A 13,268-nucleotide genomic window follows, 5' to 3' on the forward strand; every position below is an offset into this window, starting at 1 on the left:
CATGCAAAACTCCACGTAATCCCAAGGGGTTCACATACTTTTTCTTGCAACTGTAGATAGCCATTACCATTTACCACCAAATGAAAGCCCAATTTGTCCTGAAAAAAACGCGGTATAATCCACCTGGATGTACAAAGCAGTTGTGATGATATGTATGGTTTTACTAACACATGTCAACATTGTAAATTTTTATTAGGCTTTAAAATTTGTTTTACCCTTAGGCATGAAGGGGTTAAACAGTTGCGGTGGACCATGCCACACTCCTGCAGTTTGCATCTACATGATAAACTTTTGTTCCTCTTCTGCTTAGGTTTCTTGTTCCTTTCTTTAGCTTCAAAGTAGACAGGAGAACTTCCATTTATTTTTAATATTTAATTTTTAGTATTCCATTTTGTGATTTTTTTTTTTTTAATTTGCCTTACCAACCCAACTATAAGACATGCAACATATCATGAACACTTCAGAAAAGACATAATAAAAATTAACAAAGATTAAAGGAATACTGAAGCCATATGTCAGCAAAAGAGCAAGAAATTCTGGAGGATAGAAAAAAAAAAACAAGGTGTGGATGGCATTTTACAATTCCTTTTATTACTCCTTGAACAAATGGGAATGGAGGAGCCACCTTACCCTCTAGTTAAAGGGGTACAGGAGGAAGCCCAATAAGGGGATACCACTGGAGATGATGCAGGAATATCCGGCACAGATAAGGCCTAAGGGAACAACACAATGAGTGGGATTATATCTTCTGGCTAGTCCTGAAACCCTTGGTGGTAGGCTTGTTAAAGGGAAGCATCTTTCAGACAATTACAACCAACACAACAAAACCAACAAAGTGCCAACAGATTCCTCTTCTCCATAAAAAAATAACATCTTACAGTTTGTGGTTGGTGTATCCCTAAAAAAAAATTCCTTTCAATATTCTTCCCAATATCTCACTTTAGGGACGTGGCACTGCCTAAAAAGTCCATTCAATATTCTTCTTCCCAATATCCCTTTGTAAGCCAAGAAAGCTAGAAGGGTGGGCCTGCAAGAAGTGAGACTGGACCAATGGTGGTCTCTTCAGAAGAACACTGAAAAATTCTAAAAAAAACCCCTAAAAAACGATTCCTTGGAATTTTATATAGAACCAATATATTTACACTGTCTTCATGTTGGTATCATGATGAAAATTGTTTTCTACAGCTTGTGGAATGGTTTGGCTTTTTTAGCATCGGAATGTTCCTTGAATTATGTACACTGGGCACTTTGTGTTGTCTTTGGTGTGGCTCATATAAATCCACGTGTAGACCAGAAGCTTTATTTTAAGTTTGGTTTGTCAGCTAAGTCTCCTTTTGACTTCGGTTCTGTCCACCACTCAGCAAAAATCCCTTCCTCATAGTCTCCTTCCCCTTCAAATTCTGTATCAGATGGGGTTGGTCCTGTGTCCTGGACCGCTCCGACTTCAATCTGTAATATATAAATGTACACATTTTAGAACATTGGTACATGCATTGAAATTTCAGGGGAACTATCGCTGGGCAGGATGGGAGGTGAGGCATCTGCCTAAGGACTCATGTAGACAGCCTTTAACCACTTCCCGTCCGGCCCATGTATATAAATGGCTGGACGGGGGCAGTGCAGGAGCGGGTTGCCGTTCATAAACGGTGCCCGCCATTTTGGACTGTGTGCGCTCCCTGGGAACGTGCGGCACCGTGATCCGGTGTCCGCTGTGTCTGGACAACACAGCAGAACACAGAACGCTGTACGGGACCTCTGTGTGAGGTCCCGATCATGTGATCACTGATTGGCCAAATCAGTGATAACATGACTAGTAGTAAGCAAGATGTCACTTCTGAAATCATTGCTTACTACGTGTGAAATCTGTGAATGGTCACAGAGGTCACATGGTACAAGGCTAATCATAACAGCCTTGTACCATGTGACAAGCTGTGACCAATCACAGCTCTCACAGTATTTCTCAATGGCTGCAAGAATGCAGCCAGAGAGAAGGAGAAATGATTGCTTTTACAGCCTTTATGGGTGTAAAAGCAATCAGTGTAAAAAAAAAAAATCTTCATCACCCCCCACAAGTAGTACAGTGTCACCATGGTGACACTGTACTTGTAGGATGACAGTATGTAAAAAAAACCAAAACATAATAATATAAAAATAAATAAATAAAAGTAGTACAGTGTCACTGTGGTAGGGTGATAGTATGTTAAAAAAAAAGAAAAAACATTAATAATATAAAAAAATAAAATAAAAATGTAAAAATAATTTTCTGAAAAATTATAATTTTTGGTTATAAACTAATATGGGTTATTTATTTTTTTTTACTAAAAAGATAACTGAATACATTTTGGCCAAGATTTATATAGAAAGATTATTTATTTGCAAAATTGTATAAGAAAAACACTTTTTTCAACATTTTTGGACTTTTTCATTTATATAGCAAAAAAAGAAAAAAAACTCCAGTGGTGAATAAATACCACCAACATAAAGTTTTATCTCTCTCAAAAAAATGCTAAAAAATTCATATGGGTACAGTGTTGCATGACCGCGCAATTGTCATTCAAAGTGTGACAACACTGAAAATTGTCCTGGACGGGAAGGGGGTAAAAGCATCTTCACATGCTGGTAGGTTAATTTGCTCCCATCTAAATTGGTCCTAGTATGTATGAATGTGAGTTAGGAACCTTAGATTTATATGTAGATTGTACACCCCTTGAGGGTTAGGGACTGATGTGAATGTACAATATATATGTAAAGCGCTGAGAAAATTGACGGCGCTATATACAGTTGCAAGAAAAAGTATGTGAACCCCTTGGGATTACGTGGAGTTTTGCATGAATTGGGCATAAAATGTGCTCTGAACGTCATCTAAGTCACAACAATAGAAGAACACAGTCTGCTGAACATAATACTACACAAACATTAGATGTTGCCATGGTTTAATTGCACATAACATGTAAACATTCACAGTGCAGGGAGGAAAAAGTATGTGAACCTTTGGACTTAATAACTGGTTGACCCTCCTTTGGCCGCAATAACCTCAACCAAACATTTCCTGTAGTTGCAGATCAGACCTGCACAATGATCTGGAGTCATTTTGGACCACTCCTCTTCACAAAACTGTTTCAGTGTAGCAATATTCTTGGGATGTCTGGTGTGAATCGCTCTCTTAAGGTCATGCCACAGCATTTCAATCGGGTTGAGGTCAGGACTCTGACTGGGCCACTCCAGAAGGCGTATTCTGTGCTGTTGCAGCCATTGTTTTGTTGAATTACTTGTATGCTTTGGGGTATTGTCCTGTTGCATCACCCATCCTCTGCGGAGCTTCAGTTGGCGGACAGATGGTCGTACGTTTTCCTGCAAAATGTCTTGATAAACTCTGGAATTCATTTTCCCATCAATGACAACAATCCGTCCAGGCCCTGAGGCAGCAAAGCAGCCCCAAACCATGATGCTCCCTCCGCCATGTTTTACAGTGGGGATGAGGTTTTGATGTTGGTGTGCTGTGCCTTTTTTTCTCCACACATAGTGTTGTGTGTTCTTCCCAAACAACTCAATCTTGGTTTCATCTGTCCACAGTATATTTTGCCAGTAGTGCTGTGGAACACCCAGGTGCTCTTTTGCAAACTTCAAACGTGCTGCAATATTCTTTTTGGACAGCAATGGCTTCCTCCGTGGTGTCCTCCCATGTACTCCATTCTTGTTTAATGTTTTCCTTATTGTAGATGTGTCAACAAAAATGTTAGCATGTGCCAGAGATTTCTGTAGGTCTTTAGCTGACACTCTGGGATTCTTCTTTACCTCATGCAGCATTCTGCGCTGTGCTCTTGCAGTCATTTTTACAGGACGACAATGCCTAGGGAGAGTAGCAACAGTGCTAAACTTTCTCCATTTGTAGACGGTCTGTCTTACCGTGGACACATGAACATCAAGGCTTTTGGAGATACTTTTGTAACCCTTTCCAGCTTCATGCAAGTCAACAATTCTTGATCGTAGGTCTTCTGAGAGCTCTTTTCTGCGAGGCATGGTTCACATCAGACAGTGCTTCTTGAAACCAGTAAACCCAAAACAGGTGTGTGTTTTTTAAGGGCAGGACAGCTGTCAGCAACACATCCAATATCATCACACTGATTGGAGTCAAGGTTGGCTCACTCCTGGCTCCAATTAGCTCTGGGAGAAGTCATTAAGTTAGGGCCTCACATACTTTTTCCTCCCTGCACTGTGAATGTTTACATGTTATGTGCAATTAAACCATGGCAACATCTAATGTTTGTGTTTTATTATGTTCAGCAGACTGTGTTCTTCTATTGTTGTGACTTAGATGACGTTCAGAGCACATTTTATGCCCAATTCGTGCAAAACTCCACGTAATCCCAAGGGGTTCACATACTTTTTCTTGCAACTGTAAGTACCTGAAATTAATTAAATAAATAATTAATGTTCCCTGGCAAAACACCAGGTTTACAAAAGGACCACTCCTTGTACAGTTTAATAATACATATAGTCAGTGTATTGTACAATGCACAATGGGGGTGCTACTCTGGCTGGGATAGGCACAGCTTGCTGTATATGGAGATTGGCTAGAATTTCAAACAGTCATCAACACCAGCCCTTAAAAAATAAATACATTTTTCAAAAAAACCCTTAAAAACCCAACCTATACTTTCTATTCCCCCCCCCCCCTTGACTTAACACAGAACAGCAGTGGCTTCCTCTGGTCCCCAGGTCCCAAATCATCTCAAGCTATGCCCATACGATGACACTCCATACACTGGAATGGCGCCATATTGGATTACAGCCCTATTCAAGTCTATGTAAAGTCATCGTGGATATGCAGCAGGTCTCAGGCCGAGAATGTAAATACCAGAGCAGGCAGCTATGGCCACTGAGAGGTAAGTGAGGTCTTTGTTGAGAGGTATCTAGATTAGATTAGGTTAGGGGGCTAAGGAAGGTGGGAGGCACATGTATCTGACACATCTGGTGTCTAAATGGGCATAGTTAGCTATCGACTACCTGAAATCAATGGTGGGCAGGCAAGGAAATCAATGGTGGACAGGCAAGGAAATCAATGGTGGGCAGGCAAGGAAATCAATGGTGGGCAGGCAAGGAAATCAATGGTGGACAGGCAAGGAAATCAATGGTGGACAGGCAAGGAAGAGTGAGCAGTGGGACAAATGCCTGATTGCTAATCTTCTTCCTATGTTCTGCATTATTCCCCCTATACCAGGAGTCTCCAAACTATGGCCCTCCAGCTGTTGAAGTACTACAAGTCCCATCATGCCTCTGCCTCTGGGAGTCTTGCCTGTAGCTGTCAGAATCTTGAATGGCCTTATGGGACTTGCAGTTCCTCAAAACCTGGAGGGCCATAGTTTGGAGACCCCTGCCCTATACCCACCAGGGCTGTTTAACTAAAGCTGAACAGTATCCTCCCTATATTTACAATGGATGCTCAGTTATGTAGAATACTCATAATAAAGTGGTTGTAAACCTCCAACATGAAATATGAACAAAGCATATCCCTCTATAGTGTGTACTTCTCTCAGTTCAGAGCACTAAATATAATTTATGTCTTCTGCCTCATTCCTCTACTATCTGTATAAATCACTTCTGATAAGTGTTCCTGACACCAAGAGATAAAAAGAGAATGGAGCTCCAGCACACAGCCTGTGATTGGCAGCCTCAGCTCTGTTCCTATATGCTGTGTGAAGGGGTTGTGTCCCTTCCCTCCAATCAGCTCTCAGAGCTCTCTTCACTGATGTAACTTCAGCTCTCTACCCCCTGCTTTCTGAAAGCTCAAAAAATCTGTATAAATTCTGGACTTTAAATTGGCTATAGAAAAGAGATGGTTGCAGATAAACAGGTATGGCAGGGTTACGTAGGAGGATTTGTCTCATCTCTATGGCTAGTCACTTCACTTGGTATAAATAAGGATTTACAACCACTTTAAACTATTGCTTACTCAGTGAGTCCGCCAACTCCAGCATGGTCCTTGTGAAGCACTAAAATACAGTATACAGTGTAATTATGAATAACGAGGATTACTTTGCATAGTGCCAAACCTGTTTGTGGTCTTGTAAATGAAAAGGAGAATTACAGAACCACAACTGTAACAATAATGACATTGACTGAAGCCTTATTGTGGGTTGTCATTTACCCAAATGACACCGAGTTATTTAAACTTTTTACTAGTCTTACCAGCTGTCATGCAATTGCGTGTCATTTGAGTAGATGACAAGTCACCTTCAGGGTTCACACACACCGATGTAATATAAGCAACAATAAACACTAATAGAAACAATCACATTGTATAATATGCATGATAAGGACACATTCAAATGGGCGCTCAGCCTTGTACAGTGTGCAGGGCCATTTGTTTAATTGTTGTACTAGTACTGAGCTGCATGCAGGCAGCATATAAAGTGAATGGATATGTGTCAGATGTATGGACCCACCTGCACAGCCAAAACTGACAGGTTGACAGGGACGGGTGCATGGCTCCTGATGCAAAGCCTGTGCATCCAGGTCCACGCGTCCATCCCTATGTACCTGTCAAACCTGTCCCACCTAAATGATAACATTGCAGCCAGACAGTATAGTACACTTGCCGCAGCAAATTTAAATTGGCCTGAAAAGTTTGACAGGAGGCATCGCCTGAGACGCCCAACAGCAGTCCAGCTGAGGTTTGGGCAACACAGCAACAACCATGAATAGGTCCAACAAGATCTGCCAGAAGCTCCAAAGCTGTCTGAAAGACCAATGCCCACATCTGAAACTGTATTGTAAGGAACCATAAACCAAGCGGAGACAGAAAGTGCAATTAAAATCACACCTTTAATGAAATGGCAAAAATAACACAGTTTAGGAACGTAGTCAAAAATAGAAGCCAGGGTTTGGAAGCCAGAGCGGGAAAACAGGCAAGCCGGAGTCAGAAAACCAGGAGTCAGTGTAGTCAGGAGCAAAAATCAGGAACATAAATCGGAAGAGAAGTCAGCCAGCACAGGAACACAGGCAGGAACACACTGGAGATCATAGACCACGCAAGGGCAAGGAGAAAATGAGGTGAACTGGTAAAATAGCAAAAAGGGCTGGCTGTAGGTTAGACTAATGAGGCAGGTAATGGTATCCAGGAGAGTCACTGTGGAGACGAGTGGGTTGTAATTAACCAACAGCTGAGCAGCTTGTGAGTACTGAAAGAAAAGAGCTGCTCATTTAGTAGCAGGAACCCAGCCCTGACATGGATGAAGGAAAGCCCCCCTACCAGACAGGGGGACCTGCCAACACTACTGGAGGGAGGGCACAGAAAATCAACCTGATGCTCAAGACCTGGACAGAGATGGCCACCGCTAGAGGGGAATGACTACAAACAAAAAAGAACACTGAAGATGATCTACCAGAACGCCATAAAACAGTTGGAATGACCACAAATTCCCATGCAGAAAAGAAAAGACCTTTTCCGAGCAGAGCTGAAGAAGATATCCATCCTCATAGGACACCTAGCAAGAAAATTAGAGCATGCTGGCCAGCAATTTTTTTTTTTGTTTGCCAGTAGCCAATCCTCTCCTGAATGGCTGTAAAACTCAACAGTGGACAAGAAAAACAAATTGTTTTTACATACATTTTCACAAGACTACTAGGCTAACCTTTCACTTTGTCCAATCAAGGATGAAGATAAAATTATCGCCATACTCAGAAGTACCAAGAGCTTCCAAAAGCTTTAGGCCCCTTTCCATGGGGCAGACTCCTCTTGCTCAGCAATCTGGCGATCTGTCTAGTGATACTCTGCTGAGCTGGTGGATGACAGGTCCATCCCGGCTCCACCTATGCAGAACAGACACAGACACAGTCTGGCTGTTCGTTTACACCCCAGTGCCCTCCAATCCATTCCACCCAGACGGAGGGGAACTGATCCCCTTCCGTACGTTTTTGACGGATCGAATTGGAGGTAGGTGGGTATAAACAGACCATAAAGCCCATTTACACCTACTGCTCCATAGAGCAGAGTGAAGGGTCAAATCAGGTCCACGTGAAAAACAGACAGGAGGACCAGATTGGAATACTTGCGTGAAAGTCTGGCTGGCCGATCAATGAACCTATTACAGTGCCCTTCAATCTGTTCCGCCCAGACGGAGGGGAACTGATCCCCTTTTGTACGTTTTTGATGGATCAAATTGGAGGTAGGTGTGTGTAGATGGACCATAAAGCCCATTTACACCTACTGCTCCATAGAGCAGAGTGAAGGGTCCAATCAGGTCCACCTGAAAAATGGACAGGAGGACCAGATTGGAATACTCGCGTGAAAGTCTAGCTGGCCGATCAATGAACCTATTATAGTGCCCTTCAATCTGTTCCGCCCAGACGAAGGGGAACTGATCCCCTTCCATACGTTTCTGACGGATCAATTTGGAGGTAGGTGGGTGTAAACGGACCATAAAGCCCATTTACACCTACTGCTCCATAGAGCAGAGTGAAGGGTCCAATCAGGTCCACCTGAAAAACGGACAGGAGGACCAGATTGGAATACTCGCGTGAAAGTCTGGCTGGCCGATCAATGAACATATTACAGTGTCCTTCAATCCGTTCCGCCCAGATGAAGGGGAACTGATCCCCTTCCGTACGTTTTTGACGGATCGAATTGGAGGTAGGTGGGTGTAGATGGACCATAAAGCCCATTTACACTTACTGTTCCATAGAGCAGAGTGAAGGGTCCAATCAGGTCCACCTGAAAAATGGACAGGGGGACCAGATTGGAATACTCGCGTGAAAGTCTGGCTGGCCGATCAATGAACCTATTACAGTGCCCTTCAATCCGTTCTGCCCAGACGGAGGGGAACTGATCCCCTTCCGTACGTTTTTGGACGGATCAAATTGGAAGTAGGTGGGTGTAAACGGACCATAAAGCCCATTTACACCTACTGCTCCATAGAGCAGAGTGAAGGGTCCAATCAGGTCCACCTAAAAAACGGACAGGAGGACCAGATCGGAATGCTCACATGAAAGAGTCTGGCTGGCCGATCAATGAACCTATTACTTTGCATGGTTGTTATGAGAGATTCACTTTAATGCTACTTTCCAGCTTTTACCTCGTCATCATCCCGACGGAGAAAATCGTGAGCAAACTGCATCAGTTCCTTGTGGCGCACAGTCTGGTTGTGATAAATCAGGGCCTCCTGTAGGGGATAAATAGTGCCATCAAAAGTAAAAAACAAAATCTGGTCTGCAAGCTATGATCAGGTCAGTGACTGAGAAAATATCCTTTTCCCTTGTTGTTTATGTTCGCTATTTGCTAGCGTGTGCAAGTCTTTTTGCTTTGCTGTTACATAATTGACTTACTATTATATATTGTTTGGTTCCAGTTTCCTTGTGTAGCTACATATATCCGGTCATCACAGCTGCAGACCCCAGACACTCAGCATCGCCCTAATGTGTCTTATTTTTTTTTTTCCTATGATCATCAGTTCCATCTAGTGGCCATAATGTGAAATTTTCCTGAAATATCTCCCTCTGGAAAATTCTGCATTATGGCCACAAGATGGGGCTGCTGATCATCCATATATTATACATATTATGGGGGTTATTTGTGAGGCACAGCAATTGTTTGGTATAAAAAGGACCCATGTGGGTGGGCCGGCTTACTGAGAACATTGTATTTCCTTCATGAATGATATCTGGAAGGGGAATAATTGCATTGTAGCTCATTCTAATTTCTACACCTCAGATTGTACAGTCCTTGAGGGTTAGGAACTGATGTGAATATACAATATATATGTAAAGCGCTGCGTAAATTGATGGCGCTATACAAGTACCTGTAATAAATAAATAATAAATAAAATAAATATCTATAAATCTCTAGATTTAAAATCCACATAAAATACTGATTTTTAAATATTTATTAAAAATAAACTCTCCAGTAACAACTCACTCAGAACATTACTTTTTTTTTATAGAGAAGACCGATTAAAAAAAATCCCACACATTTCGACTGATATCATTGAGGGTTACCACAATGTGATGTGAATGTACAATATATATGTAAAGCGCTGCGTAAATTGATGGCGCTATATACGTACCTGAAATAAATAAATAATAAATAAAATAAATATCTATATATCTCTAGATTTAAAATGACAAACATATAAAAATGTTACATCCACATAAAATACTGATTTTTAAATATTTATTAAAAATAAATTCTCCAACAACTCTTTTTTTTTATAGAGAAGACCGATTAAAAAAATCCCGCACAGTTCGATTGATATCATTGAGGGTTACCTCAATGTGATGTGAATGTACAATATATATGTAAAGTGTGGTATAAATTGATGGCGCTATATAAGTACCTGAAATAAATAAATAATTAATAAAATAAATATCTAAAAATCTCTAGATTTAAAATGACAAACATAGAAAAATGTTGCATCCACATAAAATACTGATTTTTAAATCTTTATTAAAAATAAATTCTCCAACAACAACTCTTTTTTTTTTTTTTTTTTCAATAGAGAAGACCGATTAAAAAAATCCCACACATTTCGATTGATATCATTGAGGGTTACCTCTCTAGGATTGAAATCGGAGTCCTCCAGGTCCCACTTCTCCTTGTAGAACTTGTAATACGCCAGGTTTTGTTGCATCACCGTATCTGTAGGGTCAAACAGCATGTAGCTGGACACACACTGAACCGCATTCTTCACATCATTAACTATGAAAAAAAAAATTAGAATGAAAACAGCATTATTATTATTATTATACAGGATTTATATAGCACCAACAGTTTGCGCAGCACTTTACAAAATGAAGGTAGACTTTACAGTTACAATACAATTTGGTACAAGAGGAAACAGAGGGTCCTGCTTGTTACAGCTTACAATCTAGGAGGGTTGAGTGATGGTGGTGGATGAAATCTATATTGGAATCCTTTACATGCAATATGATAAGAACATGACAGCTCCAAGACAGGAAAGAGGAGCAGTAAATAGGGTGCGACTTGGCATGCGATTTGCAAGTCAGTGTGAGGAATAGTGCCCCATCATTGGTATCAGTGGGAGGAATAGTGCCCCATCGTTGGTGTCAGTGGGAGGAATAGTGTCCCATCATTGGTGTCAGTGGGAGGAATAGTGCCCCATCATTGGTGTCAGTGGGAGAAATAGTGCCCCATTGTTGGTATCAGTGGGAGGAATAGTGCCCCATCATTGGTGTCAGTGGGAGGAATAGTGCCCCATCATTGGTGTCAGTGGGAGGAATAGTGCCCCATCATTGGTATCAGTGGGAGGAATAGTGCCCCATCATTGGTGACAGTGGGAGGAATAGTGCCCCATCATTGGTGTCAGGGGGAGGAATAGTGCCCCATCATTGGTGTCAGTGGGAGGAATAGTGCCCCATCATTGGTATCAGTGGGTGTTATAGTGTCCAATGCTGGTGTTAGTGGGAGGAATCGTGCCCCATCATTAGTATCAGTGGGAGGAATAGTGCCCCATCATTGGTATCAGTGGGAGGTATAGTACCCCATCATTGCTGTCAGTGGGAGGAATAGTGCCCCATCACTGGTGTCAGTGGGAGGAATAGTGCCCAATGTTGGTGTTAGTGGGAGGAATAGTGCCCCATCATTGGCGTCAGTGGGAGGAATAGTGCCCCATCATTGGTATCAGTGGGAGGAATAGTGCCCCATCATTGGCGTCAGTGGGAGGAATAGTGCCCCATCATTGGCGTCAGTGGGAGGAATAGTGCCCCATCATTGGCGTCAGTGGGAGGAATAGTGCCCCATCATTGGTGTCAGTGGGAGGAATAGTGCCCCATCATTGCTGTCAGTGGGAGGAATAGTGCCCCATCATTGGTGTCAGTGGGAGGAATAGTGCCCCATCATTAGTGACAGTGGGAGGAATAGTGCCCCATCATTGGTGACAGTGGGAGGAATAGTGCCCAATGCTGGTGTTAGTGGGAGGAATAGTGCCCCATCATTGGTGTCAGTGGGAGGAATAATTATCCACTGTTGGTGTCAGTGGGGAGAATAGTGCCTTTTATCAAAAAAAGTGCCCCAGGGCCAGGTAAAGGTAAGCAAAGGACTACATCTGGCCCCCGGGCTGCAGTTTGGAGACCACTGCTCTATAATATACATTCTAGTACTTGGTAATATTCAGTAAATGACTTCATCTTCCCCATAATGGAGCCGCAGTACTGCCCAGATCCACTGTAAGAAAACGACTGATCTGCCTGCCAAAGGTTACCATGGAGGTCTTTGGTCCGGTGACGTCACAGGTCCTCTTTATCCACTTCTTCTTGGGCAGATCCTAAATTCTGCATTCATACCTAAGCTAATGGAAATATGGGCAGAAATGCACATTTGTACCCGTGCTTCTCAAGACGCACAGCGTGCTTGCATGATTTCTTAATGGCGCCCCAAACATAAGTTTATACATAAATGAATTGTGGATATAGCGAGCGCTCAGAAAAATAGCTGCTGGAACACTTCAAGGGATCACTAAACCTCATAACAGAGACATTGTACATATATATAGTGCAGCGCTGAAATGTGATAAAATTAGTGTAAATTCATAGAGTCTTTCTTGTGACAATAAAACCAAATATGTGCAGGTCTTCTCCTCATTAGGTGACTGGAAAATAGCAAGATTGCGCACTCACCGACCGCACATTTTAAATGCGCCTGTGTATGATATAATCCAAAAGACCAGCCAGGTATGCAGCTCCAGAAACCACATGGATCCTCCCTCTCCAACACTGACATCCGCCTTGGGTGTAGCAATATCTCTAGATCCAGAAGCCCTCTTGCCTCAGATAGATAGACAGGGATCCCCCTTCTGGTTCCAGACACCCCAAGAATGGAAGATGTATATCTGCACCCTCCAACAGGAGAGTCAAGAAAAAAGGGGGAACGCCAATAGTGTGGTAGTTTCAAAACTTTATTGGAGCAATAATGCCTGGGTCATATGCACATACACATCCATACACCATTAGCCAATAACGTCCATCCTCTGAAGAAGTGCTTTTTGCACGAAAGGCCTCAGGAGGAGCCAAGTAACAAGTGTGACTTCCTGACCACTGAGACCACGAGGAGGTCCAGTGGTCTTTGTTTTATACCATTGCCGGGTTAGTACAATTTCTTTTTCATACCTACCTGTCCGTTATTGGCTAATGGTGTATGGATGTGTATGTGCATATGACCCAGGCATTATTGCTCCAATAAAGTTTTGAAACTACCACACTATTGGCGTTCCCCCTTTTTTCTTGACTCTCCTGTTGGAGGGTGCAGATATACATCT

At 42.3% G+C, this 13,268-nt stretch overlaps 1 protein-coding gene across 2 annotated transcripts in view; it reads right to left on the reverse strand.

Moving 5' to 3' along the window:
• Nucleotides 1–569: 569 nt before the first annotated feature.
• Nucleotides 570–13,268, reverse strand: part of P3H4 (prolyl 3-hydroxylase family member 4 (inactive)) — a 30,985-nt gene continuing 18,286 nt past the window's right edge. The window contains exons 5-8 of one of the 2 annotated variants that reach the window (XM_089674455.1): nucleotides 10,548–10,693; nucleotides 9,075–9,161; nucleotides 5,954–5,993; nucleotides 1,309–1,449 (exon numbers count right to left, since the gene is read on the reverse strand). In XM_089674455.1, coding sequence (XP_089530581.1) covers nucleotides 1,445–1,449; nucleotides 5,954–5,993; nucleotides 9,075–9,161; nucleotides 10,548–10,693 — 278 coding nt within the window. In that variant the 3' untranslated portion in view covers nucleotides 1,309–1,444. Of the gene's footprint in view, nucleotides 1,450–5,953; nucleotides 5,994–9,074; nucleotides 9,162–10,547; nucleotides 10,694–13,268 lie in introns of both variants that reach the window. The other variant, XM_089674454.1, reaches the window with a different exon arrangement.

Source organism: Staurois parvus, unplaced genomic scaffold (assembly GCF_062004578.1).
Source record: "Staurois parvus isolate SC_StPar_1 unplaced genomic scaffold, SC_StPar_1.0 ptg000151l, whole genome shotgun sequence".
NCBI lineage: Eukaryota > Metazoa > Chordata > Amphibia > Anura > Ranidae > Staurois > Staurois parvus.